This window comes from Cervus elaphus, chromosome 12, assembly GCF_910594005.1.
Source record: "Cervus elaphus chromosome 12, mCerEla1.1, whole genome shotgun sequence".
Lineage (NCBI taxonomy): Eukaryota > Metazoa > Chordata > Mammalia > Artiodactyla > Cervidae > Cervus > Cervus elaphus.
In genome coordinates, this window is record NC_057826.1 from 62,458,838 (window position 1) to 62,480,759 (window position 21,922).

Consider the following 21,922-nt stretch of genomic DNA (forward strand, 5'->3'; position numbering starts at 1 on the left):
ATTTCTTCATTCAATCTACTGTAACATGTTGTTTTTGTTCAAAGATATGAAGAAGCTCTGGCCTCAAACAGATACATAGTTGGAAAAAGAAGGAGTGTGTTTTCAGATAACTGTGGATATTACTCTTTGAAGCTACACCAGAACTGGTCCAATAGCAAAATCTTACAGATTAATTCAATGTGGAATCTGAAATTTTTGTACTCCATAACATTGAATTCTACTGGTCTATTTAGCAATTTGAACAGATCTTTTTTACCCATGCTGGATTTCATAACATCCTGTATTTGTCATTTAGAAAATACTGGTTCATTGACTTATATGGATCTTCCAAATGTCAATACTTTTCATTATACAATACTACACAATATTATGTTTTAATATCCCACCAAATTCACTAAGACTTTGTCAAATTCACAGTGGCAGACACAAGTTCTCCACAAAACATTCACTTGAAAGCTAGAATTTTATTATAGACAAAAAATATCTTCCTTGAAGAGAAAGGCATATTTGTTCATATCTGAGAAAGTGCCTGCCAAATACCTAAGTCTGAATAACCGTAGATTACCTGTCAGTGGTTTTAAATAAATATAGTGTTCCATGATAAAGGTGGCTGGTTCAGCTAGCAACTCCATCACAGAAGTGCTTCTCTTCAAGTCAACTGTAACACTTTGGATATAGCAGAAAAGCTTTATGTATACTTCCCTGTTCATTATACAGACTATTAGAAGACTCACAGATTGAGATTTAATAAAATTAGTAATTTTTACTGTTGCATCAAGAACACTGTTAAGGGAAACAGGCTCCTCACCCTCCCCACTCCCATTCTTTTTAAGCAAGATAAAGAAAGGTGGTGAAGAAATGACTAGTGACTTCAGGGACTAGTTGCTGTTGGTGTCACTGCCTTTATTTTGTGCTGCAGCCAAGTTTCACCCACCATTGCTTCTGCAACAGTAATTACAAACACCAACATGTTTTTCTTTAAAAAAGGCTCATGACTTCTTCACCATTACCACAAAAAGTTTTTACCTCACGAACTTTTCCAATCTTAGGAACCCTCATGGGGTCTGTGGACCACACTTTAAGAACCAATGTTCTACCGTACTTCTAAAGGCTGCAGGGTATTACATTGTATGTGTGACTGTAGTTTAGCCAGTGTCCTTTACTGAGGGCAACTAAGGTATTTGTAATTTTTCTCCATTGCCAATAATGATGTAGCTAAAACTTCACTTGATCCTGAATTATTTCTCCAGGATATAGTCTTAAAAATGCAACTACCAAGCCAAGGAGTACACATTTTAAAAAAAAGAATCCTGAATATTGCCACATTGTTTTCCTGCAGGTTTACCAATTTACACTTGCATTTTACATAACAGTATATAAGTACCCTTCCACTTATCAACACTGGTGACTATCTTTAAGAAAAAAAAAAAAAGGTTACCAAATTTACAGGCAGTAAGTGAATTCCATTTTTCCTTAATTTGCATTTATTTACTTACTAGTTAGGTTTTTTTCATATATTTATAAAAATTGGTGAGTACTTATGTATGTTGTCCATTTTCAAAATTGGAAGCCTTCTTGGGATTGTATCCTTTGGTCTGAGTGTGTAGGAATTTCTACCCAGGTTTTTTTTCACTTTTAAAATTTGCTTAATTTATTTTTATGTGTAAATTTTTAATTTTGATGAAATTGCCTATCTTTTTCGGAATTACCTACTCACTCTTTTTGGAGAAGGAAATGGCATTCTTGCCTGGGAAATCCCATGGACAGAGGGGTCTGGTGGGCCATGGTCCATGGGATTCCAAAGAGTTAGACGTGACAGCGATTAAATAGGAGAAGGAAATGGTAACCCACTCCAGTATTCTTGCCTGGAGAATCCCGTGGACAGAGGAGCCTGGTGGGCTGCTGTCCATGGGGTCGCAAAGAGTCGGACACGAATGAAGCCACTTAGCATGCATTCATGCACCCAGTCTTTTTATACTATTTGTCTCTATTTTCTGCCTTTTAATATTTTCTATATTGTATATTTTCTGCCTTTTCTGTCATGCTTTAAAAAACCTTCTCCATCCCAATACTATAAAATGTATTTACGTCTTACTTTCTTAAAGCAGTTAACACCTCAATTCTTTATTTTTATATACTATTTGAGATAGAGATCTAATTTAATCTTTTCCCAAATAGTTAACTACTGTTTATTCTTTCCAGAGCGTTAGCTTTATTTTTTCCTTTTGTTAAAAAATACATTTTAAAGTTACTTATTTGTCAACAATTTAGTACACTACAGAAGACTCTCCTGTTTCTCAGAATCGTTGATAGTTTGCTCTCTTCCCTTTCAACATTGTTTCTTTCGCATTTAAAAAGTAACTATGTAAAATGTATCTAAGCGCCAAAACATGGTTTGCGGCAACTTGATTGCTTTCCCCTCCCCTTTATCTTTACCGTATTACATAGAGATACTCTGTTGTTTTTAAGAGCTACTTGATGTTCCATAATGCGGACATACCACGATTCATTTCGTTTTTTCTCTACCGATGAATGACTACGTTTCCAATTTTTCGTTATTTCTTCCACCTCTCCCAAGAACTGCTGGGGTACAAGCTTTCTTGCGTGCATGTGGAAGTGGCCACAGGTTACATTCCTAAACAGAGCTTAACCTTTGAGTTGTTGTTTGTTTTTTTTTTTTTTTCCCATTTTTTGTAGGCTCTGGAGAACCAGTGCAGGTACTTCTGGAAGCAAAACACACCCACAACAACCCGACCAGAAAGAGAACCATGGCAGGTTGTCACTTAGCTTCTACAGTTTTCTTTTTTTTTTTTTCTTTTATAATGGACGTTGAATTTGCTTTTTACCTCGTAGATCCAACAGTTCCCAGCATCGAAACCACCAGGACACTAATTCACTCAGCCCAGTGACTAAGAAAACAGGGGAAGCCTCCAGCCACACCGGCCGTGACGCCTGCTTCCGGGAAGCGGACCGGAAGTCGCTCTTCGATTCTGCGTCAAACCCAACTTCAGGGGCCGTCGTAAAAGTGTCGCCCCTTGTCTCTGGGACCGGCCACAGGTTTCCACTCGCCTTTGGCGGGGGGTCTGGAACTGCGGGCGTCAGTTTCCCTCAAGATGGCGGACGAGGAGGCTGGGGACACAGAGAGGATGGAAGTCAGCACGGAGTTGCCGCAGACCCCTCAGCAACTGGCGTCTGTAAGTCCCTGAAGGCCAGTTCCTTTTGTAACCTCCCCCCACCCCAGTCCCTTCCTACCGCGCTCACGAGGATGTGGGGCTTCACCCTTTATGGTAGCTACAGGAATGGGGAGTCGTGTGGATTGATCTGGATGGAAGCCACAGAATAAAAAGTTAGTCATCACTCACATTCCTTCCGGACAGTTCTCTGGAATATAATGACTTTGTAATTTATTAGCCTTGACAAGTTCAAGCATGTCTCTATCCTGATGTGGAAAGAAATAGTAATGTTATTAGATGATCTGGTACGGGGGTTTTGGAGGACGAGCCATTTTCCGATAGACGCAGTGTTAACCCCTCCTGACGATAGGAGTCCAGGACGCAGCACCTAGTGTTGTATTGCATAGCTGCCTGGGTGGGGTCTGATAGTGGCAGGGAATGCTGCCACTGTCAACTCATGTCAAGATACGGTGGGTAGCACATCGCTGTAGTATCTTTAGAACCCAGGCCCAGTCCTCAGTGGAGAAACCCGTCTTCTACCGTTGTTTTTTAAAGGTGAAAAGGGGATGTTCAGACATTTCAGGTCAGAGCGATACCATTAATTAATATCGGCATCTACGCTTTTCCCTTATATTTGAGGGGTGGGGTAAATGAGAAGGCAGAGATAGTAAATGTGAGTCAGTAGTCTGACTGCAGGCAGAAAGCTGACTGAGGAGGATAAGAGGTAGGGGGCAACACTTGGGAATGTTCTGGATATCCCCAGGCACCTAGTGGGGAGATAACATAGAAAATACTCAACTACTGGTCACTGCTTGATGTTGAGTTTTATTGATTGGTCTTTTATTAGTGCATGTAGAAAAGTGTGGGATGTGCACTTCTTTCTGATGTTTCTTTCGTTTGCAGTTTTAATAAAAGCACTTTTTAAAGTATTTTACCCCTGCAGACACTTGAGTTTTGTTTTATGAGAGAACAGAGTGAGCTCCAGAAATGAGAGTCCACCTCAGGGACTGAAGAGACGGGCTGGAAGATAAAAGTCAGATGGGGAAGAAGTTGGAATAAGGGTTTGGCCATCAGCTAGGGCAGTGCTTGCAACCATTCTCTAACCCAAGTCACAGTTCAACCTCATTTCACCCTCTTAAAGGAGGAAGCATATGTTTGGGATGATAAGAAGTAGGAAGATAGGGAAACTTTAGAAGCAGCTGAAACATCTGGTCATAATGTAAACCTGTGCATTTTACATCTTTGAAGGAGTGGAGAAACTGCTGTGGTCAGAAGTGTTAACTGTAGTTTTGTGTTGCTAAAGATGACAAGCATTTATTTAAAACTTTGATACGTTAATTCCTTGCAGGTGATGCAATAAAACCTCATCAGTCTGGACTGGATTTACTTAGAACAGTAGATAATGGTACAGGAGTCGAGCTGGAATTATGTTGCAAACTCTTCAAGATACATTAGATTTCTTTGGGCAAGACTTTGAGTTTTGCAAGATAGTAGGTAAATGACAAGAGAAATGTAGTAGCCTCAGGTTACTCACACTCTAGAGACACTGGTAACAAACAAGAGAGGGTGAATGAAGACCTGTGAGTGGTAAGCCTCCATATTACTTTTTTAGCTTGGATCTCTCTACCTACTTTAGAACTCCAGACATCTTCCTACTTTCCTGTTCTTTTTTAAAATACCATTTTCGGACTTCCCTGGTGGTCCAATGGCTAAGGCTCCATGTTCCCCATGCAGGGGGGCCTGGGGTTCGATCCCTGGTCAGGGAAGTAGATCCCACATGCTGCAACTAAGACCCAAAACAATCAAAGAAAGAAATAAAAACAAATATAAAAAAAAAAAAATACCATTTTCAATTTTATCCTGACTGTGGAGTGAGATACAAGCTTTCCAGTTTACTTATTCTTTTTAATTAAGCAAAAGAGGCACAGAGATTCTTTAACATTTGAATAATGTGAGTTTAAATTGCCATTGGGAGGCAGGGGAAAACAAAAATAGTAAATATGGCACAGTTACAAAGGTTTAAGAAATCGTACCAATTCCATTAGAGTCTTGTCCCTGGGTTTTATTATTTCTATTTTTCTTATATCAAACTTCCTTCTTAGAAAGCTTGTTTTTTGTCATATTGCTATCAACAGGCATGAAGTTTCTCAAATTTCTGATGTCACATAACATGCAATCAGAATGTTCAGTTCAATCGCTCAGTCATGTCCGACTCTTTGCAACCCCATGGACTGCAGCACGCCAGGCCTCCCTGTCCATCACCAACTCCCGGAGGTTACCCCAACTCATGTCCATTGAGTCAGTGATGCCATCCAACCCTCTCATCCTCTGTCATCCCCTTCTCCTCCTGCCCTCAATCTTTCCCAGCATCAGGGTCTTTTCCAATCAGTCAGTTCTTCACATCAGGTGGCCAAACTTTTGGAGTTTCAGCTTCATCAGTCGTTCCAGTGGACAACCAGGACTGATCTCTTGTAGAATGGATCTGTTGGATCTCCTTGCAATGCAAGGGACTCTCAAGAGTCTTCTCCACCACCGCAGTTCAAAAGCATCAATTCTTCAGTGCTCAGCTTTCTTTACAATCCAATTCTCACATCCATACATGACCACTGGAAAAACCATAGCCTTGACTAGATGGACCTTTGTTGGCAAAGTAATGTCTCTGCTTTTTAATATGCTGTCTAGGTTGGTCATAACTTTCCTTCCAAGGAGTAAGCGTCTTTTAATTTCATGGCTGCAATCACCATCTGCAGTGATTTTGGAGCCCAGAAGAACAAAGTCAGCCACTATTTCCCCATCTATTTCCCATGAAGTGATGGGACCGGATGCCATGATGTTAGTTTTCTGAATGTTGAGCTTTAAGCCAACTTTTTCACTCTCCTCTTTCACTTTCATCAAGAGGCTTTTGAGTTCCTTTCACTCTCTGCCATAAGGGTGGTGTCATCTGCATATCTGAGGCTATTGATATTTCTCCCAGAAATGTTGATTCCAGCTGTGCTTCGCCCAGCCCAGCATTTCTCATGATGTACTCTGCATATAAGTTAAATAAGCAGGGTGACAATATACAGCCCTGACGTACTCCTTTCCTGATTTGGAACCAGTCTGTTGTTCCATGTCCAGTTCTAACTGTTGCTTCCTGGCCTGCATACAGATTTCTCAAGAGACAGGTCAGGTGGTCTGGTATTCCCATCTCTTTCAGAATTTTCCACAGTTTATTGTGATTCACACAGTCAAAGGCTTTAGTATACTCAATAAAGCAGAAATGGATGTTTTTCTGGAACTCTCTTGCTTTTTCAATGATCCAGCAGATGTTGGCAATTTGATCTCTGGTTCCTCTGCCTTTTCTAAAACCAGCTTGAACATCTGGAAGTTCACGGCTCACATATTGCTGAAGCCTGGCTTGGAGAATTTTGATCGTTACTTTGCTAGCGTATGAGATGAGTGCAATTGTGCAGTAGTTTGAGCATTCTTTGGGATTGCCTTTCTTTGGGATTGGAATGAAAACTGACCTTTTCCAGTCCTGTGGCTTCTGCTGAGGCATCATCTTTTAGGATTTGAAAGAGCTCAACTGGAATTCCATCACCTCCACTAGCTTTGTTCAAAATGATGCTTCCTAAGGCCCACTTGACTTCACATTCCAGGATGTCTGGCTCTAGGTAAGTGATCACACCATCGTGATTATCTGGGTCATGAAGATCTTTTTTGTACAGTTCTTCTGTGTATTCTTGCCCCCTCTTCTTAATATCTTCTGCTTCTCTTAGGTCCATACCATTTCTGTCCTTTACTGAGCCCATCTTTTCATGAAATGTTCCCTTGGTATCTCTAATTTTCTTGAAGAGATCTCTAGTCTTTCCCATTCTATTCTTTTCCTCTGCTTCTTTGCACTGATCACTGAGGAAGGCTTTCTTATCTCTCCTTGCTATTCTTTGGAACTCTGCGTTCAAATGGGTGTATCTTTCCTTTTCTCCTTTGCTTTTCACTTCTTTTCACAGCTGTTAGAATGTTAGAGTATTAGAAATAATGGGTATGAATTATTGGACATTTATTTGATTAGCCATTGCTTAAGATTCTGTTGGTCTGGGGTGGGGTCTGAGAATTTCCATTTTCCCAAGCATGCCATTTGAATGAAGTCCTGGTCTGTAGGCCACACTTAAAGTTAAGGCTTAGCCAGAAAAATTTGGAAGTTCTCAGTGTAGAGTTGTAAGTTGAGGTTGTAGGGATGGATAAGATCTTTGAGGAGGAGTGTGTGTGTGTGTGTGTGTGTGTGTGTGTACATACACAGAGAGAGACAGTTGGAGAGAGAGGTAGGAAGTGAAGGAGAAGAGGAAGGAGACAGGAATGATTAAATTTCAGGGGTAGGAAGTGGTGAAGGACCTAGAAAGGCAGCAGCCAAGCAGGTAGGAGAGGAGAGTAGTGCAGTGTTACGGGGGTAGTTTCTGGGAGAAGGTGGTTTACTGGGTCTAGGAAGGTGAAGACTGACAGCGGTTGGGAATTTATAGTATGTGGAGTGGTCTGACAGAACTTCTGCCTTCTATCTTCATTAACTGGATTTTCTTTATTAAGTCCATCTCAAAAGATGCCTCCTGATACAGTACTAAACTCTGTTCTTTTCCCTGTGTTCATCCTCTGTCCTTGTGATTTCATCCAGTTCTGTGGCTTTAAATACCATCTGTATTCATTCAGTTCCCAAATTTATATCTCTGGGTCATCTCACTTCTGAGCACCACAATCACAGATCCAACTGCCTTCCTGATATATCCACTTGGATGTCTGAAAAGTGTTTCAGATGGAGGAGCAATTAGGATGCAACTCCAGTAGCCAAGCCATAGCTGATGGTGGCTTGTGCTAGAGCAGTGTCACTGGAGAAGAGAAGTGGATGGATTGGAGGGAGATTTTGGAAGTATGGTAGAAGTAGAAAGATTTGTTTATGGATTAGGCAAGAGAGAAAAGGGAAGAAACATGACATCTGGATCCCCAGTTTTTGACTTTAGCATTCATGAGCATGCGTTTGTCATATACTGTGAGGAAAGACCGAGTTTGGGGGAGGGCAAAGAAGGGAGGCAGACGAAGTTTTGTTATCCCTGTCTCAGTAGGTGACGCTTCCCGGATAGCTCATGAACACAGACCATTCTTTCTCCACTCCACCTCTCTAGTCCTAGCCACCATCTGTTGCCTAGGCAACTGCTGTGGTCTCTTAGCTGGTCTCTTAGCTTCTGTTTTTGCCCTCTTCCAGTCCATTCTCCACAGAGCAATCAGAGTACTCTTTTAAAGACTAAATCAGATCATGTCAATCTCCTGCCTAAATCCTTCAGTGGTTTCCTGTCTACTTGGAGTAAAATCTAAACTCATTACAGGTTCTTCAGGATCCTGCCTGATCCAGTCCCTCCATCTCCCCTCATTTCTGTTACTTTCTTCATCCACTTTTAGCCATCCTAGTTTCTAAAATAAGTCCAATCTCTGTCTTACTTCAAGGGCTGTGCTTTGCATGCTGTTCTTTGTAGTGTTTTTCCTCTGCCTTTTCTTGATACTTGTCTAAAGATGTGTTCCTCTTACCATTCTCTGTCAAAGCACTCTATTTCCTTCAATGTACTTATGATCTGTAATTACTGTATTGTCTTTATTTGTTTAAATGTCTGTTCTGAAAAAAACACAAAAAACGTCTGTTTCTCGTACCAGGAGTAAGTTCCATAAAGGAAAGGATTGTGTCTGACTTGTTCACTGATCTGTTCTGGTATATGCTTGATACAGCGGACATTTATATATATACTCCTAACGAATAAAGCGACTTCACTTTCACTTTTCACTTTCATGCATTGGAGAAGGCAATGGCAACCCACTCCAGTGTTCTTGCCTAGAGAATTACAGAGACGGGGGAGCCTGGTGGGCTGCCGTCTATGGGGTCCCACAGAGTCAGACACGACTGAGCGACTTCACTTCACTTTTCACTTTCATGCATTGGAGAAGGCAATGGCAACCCACTCCAGTGTTCTTGCCTAGAGAATTACAGAGACGGGGGAGCCTGGTGGGCTGCCGTCTATGGGGTCCCACAGAGTCAGACACAACTGAAGTGACTTAGCAGCAGTAGCAGTGAATAAAAGAGAATCCACATAAGTGATTTGTTTTAGCAAGATTGTAGTGGTTGGGGGAGGGAGATTGTGGATGGAGAATGAGAGGTGAATGAGGGACACATTAGGATAGTGGCTAACCTTGGAGCCTGGGATGAATGGGAGGTAAGGAAAGCCAAAACAGGAGTTCTGGGGAAATTGGTAGGATTTGAGGTATTAAAGGTTATGGAATTGGCATAAGTGGAGGGACTGAAGATTACGGTCACAAAGGGGAATTTGGGAGTTTGAGAAACATTTGGAGGCACATCAGGTTTTTTGTGGTGGGAGAGCCAGGTTAGATGTACCACTGTGCATTCCTTTATATACTCCTCGTATGTAGCATGTCTCAGGCTGTACTCGGCATTGCCTGTTTACTCTCCGACTGTCCTTCTAGACAGTAAACTCCTTGAGAACGTGAAATGTTTCTTGTTCACGTCTGTATCTCTGATACCTAGCACAGTGCTTCAAATTTTTTATTGAGTGTGTGAATTTTAATGAATGAATGAGTGAAAGAATGAGGAAACATAAGTGGAAGCAAAGGTAATAGGAGTTGAAGGGGTTAAGAGATAATGAGGCTTAAAAGTTTAAAATTGAAGAAGGATTTAAAAACTATCAACATTATGGAGGTATGATTTATGTACATAAAATGCATCCATTTTAGGTGTTTTTATGGCCTTAGTTCCCCAAACAGAGATTGAACCCAGGCCATTGACAGTGAAAGCATGAAGTCCTAACCACTGGACTGCCAGGGAATTCTCCATTTGAAGCATTTGATTGATTAGTTTTGACAAATGTATATACCTATGTAACTACCACCACATTAGAATAAAGGAGATTTCTATTGCTGCTGAAGTTATTTTGTGCCCAAATGGGGAGATTTGGGTTTGTTTGTTTTTTTCCCCAAGTTTATTGTTGTTATGTTTGTGCAGTAATCATTATGAAAAATCACAGAAAAGTTACCTACACTCTCATGTGTGCAGGGGATCTTTAAAAGATAACATAGTCTTTTGTTGATAGTTGACTCTAAAATGTTGAGAGAGGAAGGAGTGAGAAGTTATATACCATTTTCAGTGTGGAGGCATTTTTCCTTAGACATTTGTATCTGTATTGTTTTAGGCCAGAGCACAGCTTTCTGTAGTAAGAACACACTTAGAGTAAGAAGACGAAGATGAAAACCAAAGTCTACTGAGTCCAGACTGAAGCGCTTTCCAACCAGATCACAGCAGGGCCTAGTGCCTGTTGCTTTTTTTCCATAAGCATCTCCTAGTTTATGTTGTAGACAGCTAGGGAGAATTCTGATTTTCAGTACCAAATTCTGTAGAGTCATAAATGAAGTTCTAAAACTACAAGTCAAGAGTGACAGCTTCAGTCCTTCTAGTAACTTACTATAGATGAGCTGGCGCTTGAGAGTGACTTCTTATGTTTAATAACAGACATTGTCCTGCAAATAAAGAGGTTTTTATTCTCAGCAGTGTGTAGAGAGTCTGTCTGGCTAGATGTGTGTATAAATCAGTGACACAGGATGAACTAGTGTATCTGCCCATCCTTGCTTTATGTGTGCTGGCTTTGAGGGTTACCTTAGATTTCTTTGAAGGCATTAATCATATGTTGGGCTCTGTGAAACAATTTTCTCTAAGCTTTTAACTCAGATGGCTTAAAACAGACTATTAAGGCCTCTTTAGTCCCAAATGATGCCTATGAACTCCTACGTGTTCTTCCAAGATAATGTGGTTAACATACCTCCTATTGAAGAACCAATAGTTATTTGGTGAGTTTGTTATTTAAGAGCATTTGGTACAGTCCTTTTATTTTTTTAAAATGTTGTTACACTCTGTAGTAAGCTCAGTGCTTATGGAAATACAGTGCCCTGAATAAATGCTACTGAAAGACCTCAGAAGAGTTATTGTGCTGCTCTTAAGTGCCTCCTTGCTATTCAGGAATGACATAGGCCCTGTCCAGAATGGAGTCTGCTGTTCATCACTTAAATATAATTCTCCTTCAAATAGTTTACTTAATGCTGTTCTTTGGAATGAAGTCTCTTTGACTTGTTTGGAGGAGTAGGGCTATAGCCACTTAATGTGTCTTTATGGACTACCTTTTACAACTCCTTTGAACTTTTGGTATAGTTGGATAAGCTAGAAATGACTTTAGCCACAGGAGGAAAAATCTGTTAATTTATCCACGTATTTTTTTTTCCACTTATGTTTTTATATACACATACTCTGAGAAAGAATTTTAGTTTATTTGGAAATACTAATTCAACACAGTAGAAAGAGAATATGAGATATGTACCCCATAGTGTAGGAAACCAGATTTCATTCATCAAGAGACTTTAAGGAGAGCTTTGAAAATTGGAGTATGAACCTGCGGTCAGAGAAAAAGGGAAGAGAATGGCCTAGGAGGGATGGGATGCTTTCAAAGACTGAATGCTGACAGCATGCCTATATTATTTCAACAGGGAAGAAGAGAGAGGGGCCTTAGTTGTCACACTTACTGTCCATTTGATTCCGGCTGATGGCTCAGTGGTAAAGGATCCTCCTGCCAGTGCAGGAGACCTGGGTTTGATCCCTGTATCAGGAAGATGCTCTGGAAAAGGAAATGGCAACCCACTCCAGTATTCTTGTCTGGGAAATCCCATGGACAGAGGAACCTGGTGGGCTACAGTCCATGGGTTCGCAAAAGAATTGGACATGACTTAGCAACTAGACAACAACAAAACAACAACAATTTTATCAATACCTTGAAGACATGGTAGACATACCATATGTACAAACAATATAAGGATATAATAATATTATAGGACACACACACATCTCCTTAGGCTAGATTTTGCATTACAACTAACAAGGTGAGATTTAATTGCCATGAAAATAAAGCCTTTTGTCTAGGACTGGGTATTTGTGTGTAGGACTAAATCTCTTGTATGTGACTGGTTTGAGGGTTTTAGTTTTTTGCAAACTCACTACATCATAACATGATATGACTGCCAAAAGAAAGAAAGCAAGCAAAAAAAAAAAAAAAATCTCTTTAAGCAGCTTAGTGTCCAGGATAAGGGAAATACAGAAGTATATTTTAAATGTTCTGTGAAAGAGTAATCAACATGGAGTGTGGTCTGGATACCATGTCTTTATGGATGGCTAAATTTCATTTCTAGGAATGAACAAATTTTCTTTAGTTTCTACTTTCCTGTTTTTAGCCCTGGAATAAACAGACTAATGGGAGTTAATATTTATCTTCGTTTATTTGATAGGTTGTTGGGTGAAAGAGCAGAGTAACTTGTAACAGGATTATTTCAGGCAGCATAACTTAAAAGTTACAGGAAGGTAGATTTTGGTTTAATTTGGGCTGTAAGAATGGAAGCTGGCTGAGAGGAAGTCTTTAGACAGGCTTAGGGAGCTGATTATCAGGTATAAACAATTTCCCTATGGGATAAGTGGGTGAACTAGGGTTTTTGTTGTTTGCTTGTTTTTAAACTTCATAAATCTGTCAGATAGTATTACAAAAAATTTTAGTGTAACCAAAAATTTTCTTGGTTCCTAGAGGTGTTCCAGTTACAAATCCAGTACTTGCTATGAGCAATTCTGCAAGCTCCAGATTTTGTTATGCCTTTGAATCAGGGGAATTAGAAACAGAATTGCAGGCCCTCTGAAGACTGTTGATGTCCATCAGTTATCTCAGGAAGTGTAAGTTGTGATTTGAACAAAAGGGACCTAGTATACTTAAAGTAAGTTCCGTTTTCAGGCTGATGTTCCCAAGCAGGCATCCCAGTCCCTGGGTCACAGTTGAAAGAATATCTTTAATCTCCGTGAGGACAAGGAAAATATTTGGAATGTTTGAGAATTTAAGTGTATGAGAACTTGTTTTTACAGAACAGTCAATTAGGAAAGTCTTCCCTTATCTAAATATTGAGAAAAAAAAAAGTTTTTTCCCCTGAATATGAAAATTTTAAATTCTTTATCATGTCTCAAATTGGAGAAAATACTAAAAGCAACCAACCAAAGACAAAATCAAACCTACTCCAGTCACCAGTAATTCCTGAACATGTCACTCAGTAAAGTACATCTTGAATAGCTTTTCTTATCGAGGATAAAAAAGAAAGAAACCTTAGCTGAAAAAAGGTTTTCATAGTTGTGGCAGTCATCTAGAAGAGGATTTTTGTGAAACAGTATAATTGTACTTTATCTTCTGTAAGAATTTTGTAAACAGTTTTGGAAGGTTTAATGTTATTTGCTTTGTTCTCTCTAGCAAGAAGTCCATGGCTTTCAGCAATGACTGAGAACTTGTGTTAAGTACTTGAGATAGGCTTGTGGGGATACAAGGATTTGGAAGTAAAGTACCTTCCCTCAGGGAGCTAACAGTCTGGTTGAAGGGGCCTGATGTCCGCATTTAAAGGTAACTAATGTTATCTAGCAAAGATGTAGGTTCTGAATGTGTACCTCCTTAGTTAGTGCTGTTTTGGACTTATGGGAGAGAGAAATTTCCTTAGGTTGGTTAGTGAGGTATTCATGGAGGTGAGTTTAGAACTAAATGGACTTTAAGGAAGAGGTGAGGTAGAAGGATAGAGAGCTAGTGGTAAAGTCAGTGGAGAAGGTGTTGAAGGCATCAACACCCAGACATTCTGTCCAAATCAGCCAATTCTGTAAAGATAGCATTTTACAATGTTGGTTCCTCAGACTAAGATGTGTAATGACAGAGATAAAATTTAAGAACATTTAGTGGTATCCATGAATGTTAGGCATTTGCTAGCTAAAGAGGCTTTATTTAGAGGGAAATTTTAAAAAGAAGGCAAAGCTTTTTTTTTTGTTTTACTATTAAAGTGAAATTGATCAAGTCTTATGGGTAAATTTAAATGAATTATGTCTTTATATTTGATTAAGTAGAATGAGCACTGAACTCTGAGAGTCAGGATACCCAGAACTTCTGTTCCTGACCCTGAGAGTTAGTATTCAGTCTTGGACAAGCCAGTTTACTTTTTCCTTATAACTCAGTTTTAAATGAAGGAATTGAACCAGAATAGATCCCTGAGGTTTTTGGTGATTCTCAAGTTTCTCATGTTCTTAAAAACACTCTTGAAAACTAGATTAGAAACTAGTTCTGTGCCTTCCATAATTAGATAGGACAGAAAAAGGTTTTTGGTGTATAGTACTAAATATTTAGAGAATTTTTTAAAAAATGCTCTTTGAAGAAAAGAACTTCAGGTACAACATAGAATGTTAAATCTTCTAGTTACAGTTATTGTCAAGTATGCAAACATGAGTTATTGGTTTGTGAGTACCATATAAAAATTGAAGTTAGAATATTGGAAGGTATAGTTGGTTTTTTTAAAAAAGGTCTCAGTAAAATATTTTTAATTTTATAATTAAAAAATTGCTCCCAAAATATGGAATCACTGTAAATATTTTGTTATTAGGTAAGCAAACATACAAATTCCATGAAAATATGCTAAAATCCCACTACTCACTACTGTTAACATTTTGGTATATATTCCTACTAAATTTTTTCCCATAATATATATAGTATATAACCAAATGAGATTTTATACATGCTACTTTGTAACCTACTTTAATGAACTGTATATCTTTCCTGCCTTTCCACTAGGTGGAAATAGACATCTTCAATATCATCTCTCTTTTTCAAACTTCTTATTTTGAACTCATTTTAGACTTTAAGAAAACTTACAAAAGTAGCACAGGCAGTTGCATTATATCCTTAACCCCCGCACCCCCTAATGTTAGCATCTCACATAAAATAGTACAGTTATTAGGGTTAGGAAGTTCATATTTCTACGAACTAAACACAGTCCTTATTCAAATTTTACCAGTTTTCCTACTAATGTCCTTCTTCTCTTCCAGGATCCTATCAAGGTTACTACCTTACCTCTCACCTGTTTGTTTCATCCAGTATGTAACAGTGTCTCAGTTTCTCCATAGTCTCCTTTCAGTTTATAACAGTGTCTTGATTTTTCCTTATTCTTAATGACCTCAGCAAGACTGCTCAAGAATATTGGGCAGTTACTTTGCACAATGTTCCCAGTTTGGGTTGGATATTCTCTTATGTTTGGAAGGAGGGTATATGTTTTTGGCAAGAATAACATAAAATGGTACCATATCCTTCTCAGTATATCATATCAAGGGATTCTTGATATCAATATTTCTTATTACTGGTGATATTTATCTTAATCACTTGGTTAAGTTGGTATCTGCAAGGTTTCTCTATAGTTACTGCCTTTTCCCTTTGTTCTTAATAAGTATCTTAAAGGGAGACGCTTTGAGACTTTTTGGCATCATTTTAATGGATGTATCTCCTATGGTTTTTTTAGAGTTTTTTTTTCCCCCTCTTGATTGCATTATTAATACTTGTCAAACAATGTCAAACAGTATAACATTGTTTAAAGTAAAAAGTGAAAATTCTGAGACCTTTCCCTCAGTTCTTTTCTCCATATAACCACTGTTAACAATTTGATGTTTCTCTTTCTAGACACTTATTCTGTGTTTAGGAAACTTAATGATACATGTATCTATACAGATATATAAATATATCTCTACATATATGTACATGTTGAATTAAGAAACTCAAATGTGTAGAAATGTATAAATATTTAGAGGTTTGTTTTTGCTTTTACAAAAATGAAATTATATTATTTTAAACTTGCTTTTTTCAGTCTACAGTATTTTTTGACCTTCTGACTGCATATAATACTGTGGATGTACACTTTATTGATAAACATTTAGGTGGACTTTGTTTTTTCACAGTTACAAGTGATATAGTGGACACAATGGAATATATACATATATTTTTACAGTTGAGTAGATCTGGTTAAATGATAGATTTCCTCCATTTCTTTAAACTATTCCCTTATTGATAGACACTCAGATTTTTTTCGTGTTATGAATAACTTTGTACATGAAATGTGTGGATTGAAAAAACTTTAAGATGATTTTTGATAGATAATACATATGGTTAAAAAAGTGAAATAGTAAAAATGTTTATACAGTGAAAAATAAATAGAGGCCTATTTCTGCTGTTAACAATGTATTTTGAACCCTTTCAGAAATTGTCTACTCTTGTGTGAGCATATACTGATATATCTCCTTCTCTTCACGTCTTTCTTTATAAATGGTAGCATACAATATTCACTGTTTTGTACTGTTTGCTTTTTATTTAACCATATAGCTTGAAGAAGGTTTTATATTAGTACATTTAAACCTGTGCCCCCTCCCTTTTTTATAATGGCTGCATTGAATTTGTGTGCCATGATTTATTCAGCTCTTGTTATGGCACATTTAAGTTGTTTCTAGCCTTTTATTATTATAATCCTGCAAATAAAATACTTGTATATATTTCTTTTTACGTATTTGAGTTTATCTGAGGAACAGATTCCTCGAAGTGGGAATTTCTGAGTCAAAGTTTATATAAATTAAAAATTTTAATAATTATTAAAATTGTCCTTCTGAGAGGACAGGCTAATTTAATTTCTACAATAATACCTAATTCTAATATAATATGTTTTACATAAAGTTTTATAGAGTTGAACTTATGGAGGCATATTGAGCTTCAGGAGAGCAAACTCAGCCTTATGTATAATCAAATATCTGTAACTTTCCTTAGTTACTTGTGATGGAACTTTATGTAAATTCTTTTTTTAAAAAAAATTTTATTGGAGTATAGTTGATTTACAATGTTGTGTTAGTTTCGGGTATACACAAAGTGAATCAGTTTTATGTATATATATATATATATACACACATACACAGACACACGCACATGCACATATATCCACTCTCTTTAGATTCTTTTCCCATAATAGGCCATTACAGAGTATTGAGTGGAGTTCCCTGTGCTATACACTACATTCTTATTTGTTACCTATTTTATGTATATAGTACAGTTGCAGTCTCTCGATTTATGCCTTTCCCTTGTTAATGATTAATTCTAATTGTATGTCAGCTTATAAAACTCCTTAGACAAGTTTTATGAGTGTATCATAGTTGAATAGATTTCTGATTCCTTTTCTTTGTCCTGAAAATTGTTTTTTAACACTTCAAAGGGGCACCTGTTATTTACTCTAAGATATAGTGAACAAGTATGTGTTCACCCTGTCAGAACTCTTCATGATTTTATAAATGTTATCTAGCCTTTGTTTTTAAAGACTGAAGAGTCCTAGTTTTCCACCCCTATTATTTTTTCTAGGATTCTTTCATTTCTCTTGATAGTTTTCACTTCAGTAACACTACCAATGGCCTGAACAGTCAGTCTTACTTCTTGGGATCAGGATATTCGAATGCTGAAAGGGCCAGGACTTTAGCTATGTAGATAGCTGTGGGTGGGTGCTCTATCCTCTGTTGGCAAGTTGGGTTAGTATATGATAAATATGCTTCATAGTTGCCTCCTATTTCTATGTAATTCATAGAAGCGGTAGCTCAATTTAAGAAGTAGGGACATGTTCATTTTAACATCAGTTCAGTTCAGTCGCTCAGTCGTGTCCAACTCTCTGCGACCCCATGAATCACAGCACGCCAGGCCTCCCTGTCCATCACCAACTCCCGGAGTTTACTCAAACACATGTCCATCGAGTCAGTGATGCCATCTAGCCATCTCATCCTCTGTCGTCCCCTTCTCCTCCTGCCCCCAATCCTTCCCAGCATCAGGGTCTTTTCCAATGAGTCAACTCTTCGCATGAGGTGGCCAAAATATTGGAGTTTCAGCTTCAACATCAGTCCTTCCAATGAACACCCAGGACTGATCTGCTTTAGGATGGACTGGTTGGATCTCCTTGCAGTCCAAGGGACTCTCAAGAGTCTTCTCCAACACCACAGTTCAAAAGCATCAATTTTTCAGCGCTCAGATTTCTTCACAGTCCAACTCACATCCATACATGACCACTGGAAAAACCATAGCCTTGACTAGATGGACCTTTGTTGGCAAAGTAATGTCTCTGCTTTTTGATATGCTATCTAGGTTGGTCATAACTTTCCTTCCAAGGAGTAGTTCAGTTCAGTTCAGTTCAGTCCAAGGAGTAAGCGTCTTTTAATTTCATGGCTGCAGTCACCATCTGCAATGATTTTGGAGCCCCAAAAAATAAAGTCTGACACTGTTTCCACTGTCTCCCCATCTATTTCCCATGAGGTGTTGGGACCAGATGCCATGATCTTAGTTTTCTGAATGTTAAGCTTAAGCCAACTTTTTCACTCTCCTCTTTCACTTTCATCAAGAGGCTTTTTAGTTCCTCTTCACTTTTCTGCCATAAAGGTGGTGTCATCTGCATATCTGAGGTTATTGATATTTCTCCCGGCAGTCTTGGTTCCAGCTTGTGCTTCTTCCAGCCCAGCATTTCTCATGATGTACTCTGCATATAAGTTAAATAAGCAGGGTGACAATATACAGCCTTGACGTACTCCTTTCCCGATTTGGAACCAGTCTGTTGTTCCATGTCCTGTTCTAACTCTTGCTTCCTGACCTGCATACAGGTTTCCCAAGAGGCAGGTCAGGTGGTCTGGTATTCCCATCTCTTTCAGAATTTTCCACAGTTTATTGTGATTCACACAGTCAAAGGCTTTGGCATAATCAATAAAGCAGAAATAGATGTTTTTCTGGAACTCTCTTGCTTTTTTGATGATCCAGCGGATATTGGCAATTTGATCTCTGGTTCCTCTGCCTTTTCTAAAACCAGCTTGAACATCTGGAAGTTCTCGGTTCACGTATTGCTGAAGCCTGGCTTGGAGAATTTTGAGCATTACTTTACTAGCGTGTGAGATGAGTGCAATTGTGCGGTAGTTTGAGCATTCTTTGGCATTGCCTTTCTTAGGGATTGGAATGAAAACTGACCTTTTCCAGTCCTGTGGCCACTGCTGAGTTTTCCAAATTTGCTGGCATATTGAGTGCAGCATTTTCACAGCATCATCCTTTAAGATTTGAAATAGCTCAACTGGAAGTCCATCACATCCACTATCTTTGTTTGTAGTGATGCTTTCTAAGGCCCACTTGACTTCACATTCCAGGATGTCTGGCTCTAGGTAAGTGATCACACCATCATGATTATCTGGGTTGTGAAGATCTTTTTTGTACAGTTCTGTGTATTCTCGCCACCTCTTCTTAGTATCTTCTGCTTCTGTTAGGTCCCTACCATTTCTGTCCTTTATTGAGCCCATTTTTGCATGAAATGTTCCCTTGGTATCTCTAATTTTCTTGAAGAGATCTCTAGTCTTTCCCATTCTGTTGTTTTCCTTATTCATTTTAATATATATCTGCTCTAAAATTTATCTTTCACAGTTTGATTGTATGAAAATTTGAAAAATGCACAGTGAGTAGCAAAACTGGATACCAGTTATTCATGTTTATTTTGAGAAATAGAAAGTTTTAATTTTGATTAATTCTGTTTTATCCATTTTTTTTCATGGTTAGTGCTCTTTGTGCCCTGTCCAAGAAATCTTTGCCCTCCCAGAGGATATCAAAGAGTTTTCTTCTATGTTTTTATCAAGAAATTTTACAGTTTTAGTTATTACATTTAAATCTGTGATCGATTTCCAATTAATTTTTGTGTATGGTGTGAAGTATGGGTTGAAGTTAATTTTTTCAGTTAGGATATCTAATTACTCCTGCACCATTTTTGAAAATTGCTGTCTTTTTTGAACTATGTTGGTTTCCTTTTTTAAAAAATCAATTGACAACCCACTCCAGTATTCTTGGGCTTCCCTGTGGCTCAGCTGGGAAAGAATCCGCCTGCAATGTGGGAGACCTGGGTTTGATCCCTGGGGAAGGGAAAGGCTACCCACTCCAGTATTGTGGCCTGGAGAATTCCATGGACTATGGGGTCGCAAAGAGTCGGACGCGACTGAGCAACTTTTGCCTTCACTTTGCATACATATATGGATTCATTTTTAAACTGTCTTAATTTCATTCATAAATATAGATATACAACAGTGCTAATTCCACACTATTAGTATATCTTTACAGTAAGTCCTAAACTCAGCTACTGTTAAGTCTCCTTCTAAGTCCTTTCGGTTCAGTTCAGTCGCTCAGTCGTGTCAAACTCTTTGTGACCCCATGAACCACACCACGCCAGGCCTCCCTGTCTGTCACCAACTCCCAGAGTCCACCCAAACCCATGTCCATTGAGTCGGTGATGCCATCCAACCATCTCATCCTCTGCTGTCCCCTTCTCCTCCTGCCCTCAATCTTTCCCAGCATCAGGGTCTTTTCAAATGAGTCAGCTCTTCACATCAGGTGGAGTTTCAACTTCAACATCAGTCCTTCCAATGAACACCAGGACTCATTTCCTTTTGAATGGACTGGTTGGATTTCTTTGCAGTCCAAGGAACTTCAAGAGTCTTCTCCAACACCACAGTTCAAAAGCATTAATTCTTCTGTGCTCAGTTTTCTTTATAGTCAAACTCTCACATCAGTACATGACTACTGGAAAACCATAGCCTTGACTAAATGGACCTTTGTTGACAAAGTAATGTCTCTGCTTTTCAATATGCTATCTAGGTTGGCCATAACTTTCCTTCCAAGGAGTAAGCGTCCTTTAATTTCATGGCTGCAGTCACCATCTGCAGTGATTTTGGAGCCCAGAAAAATAGTCTGCCACTGTTTCCACTGTTTCCCCATCTATTTGCCATGAAGTGATGGGACCAGATGCCATGATCTTAGTTTTCTGAATGCTGAGTTTTAAGCCAACTTTTTCACTCTCCTCTTTCACTTTTGTCAGGAGACTCTTTAGTTCCTCTTCACTCTCTGCCATAAGGGTCGTGTCATCTGCATATCTGAGGTTATTGATATTTCTCCCAGCAATCTTGATTCCAGCTTGTGCTTCATCCAGCCCAGCATTTCTCATGATGTACTCTGCATATAAGTTAAATAAGCAGAGTGACAATATACAACCTTGATGTACTCCTTTCCCAATTTGGAACCAGTCTGTTCTTTCATGTCCTGTTCTAACTTGATTCTTGACCTGCATACAGATATCTCGGAAGGCAGGTAAGGTGGTCTGGTATGCCCATCTCTTTAAGAATTTTCCAGTTTATTGTAATCCACACAGTCAAAGGCTTTGGAATAGTCAATAAAGCGGAAATAGATGTTTTCTGGAACTCTCTTGCTTTTTCGATGATCCAGCGGATGTTGGTGATTTGATCTCTGGTTACCCTGTCTTTTCTAAATCCAGTTTGAACATCTGGAAGTTCACGGTTCACATACTGTTGAAGCCTGGCTTGGAGAATTTTGAGTATCACTTTACTAGCGTGTGAGATGAGTGCATTTGTGCAGTAGTTTGAGCATTCTTTGGCATTGCCTTTCTTTGGGATTGGATGAAAACTGACCTTTTCCAGTCCTGTGGCCACTGCTGAGTTTTCCAAATTTGCTGACATATTGAGTGCAGCACTTTCACAGGATCATCTTTTAGGATTTGAAAGAGCTCAACTGGAATTCCATCACCTCCACTAGCTTTGTTCATAGTGATACTTCCTAAGGCCCACTTGACTTCACATTCCAGGATGTTTGGCTCTAGGTGAGTGATCACACCATCATGATTATGTGGGTCGTGAAGATCTTTTTTGTGCAGTTCTTCTGTGTATTCTTGCCATCTCTTCCTCTGCTTCTGTTAGGTCCATACCATTTCTGTCTTTTATTATGCCCATCTTTGCCTGGTATGTT

General features: G+C 38.8%; 1 protein-coding gene across 2 annotated transcripts in view; it reads left to right on the forward strand.

Annotated features, from left to right (window-relative positions):
- The first annotated feature begins 2,982 nt into the window (after nt 1–2,982).
- UBR1 (ubiquitin protein ligase E3 component n-recognin 1) overlaps nt 2,983–21,922 on the forward strand; it is a 135,207-nt gene continuing 116,267 nt past the window's right edge. The window contains exon 1 of one of the 2 annotated variants that reach the window (XM_043919189.1): nt 2,983–3,194. In XM_043919189.1, the coding sequence (XP_043775124.1) occupies nt 3,114–3,194 (81 nt within the window). In that variant the 5' untranslated portion in view covers nt 2,983–3,113. Of the gene's footprint in view, nt 3,195–3,263; nt 3,347–21,922 lie in introns of those variants that run through there. The other variant, XM_043919190.1, reaches the window with a different exon arrangement.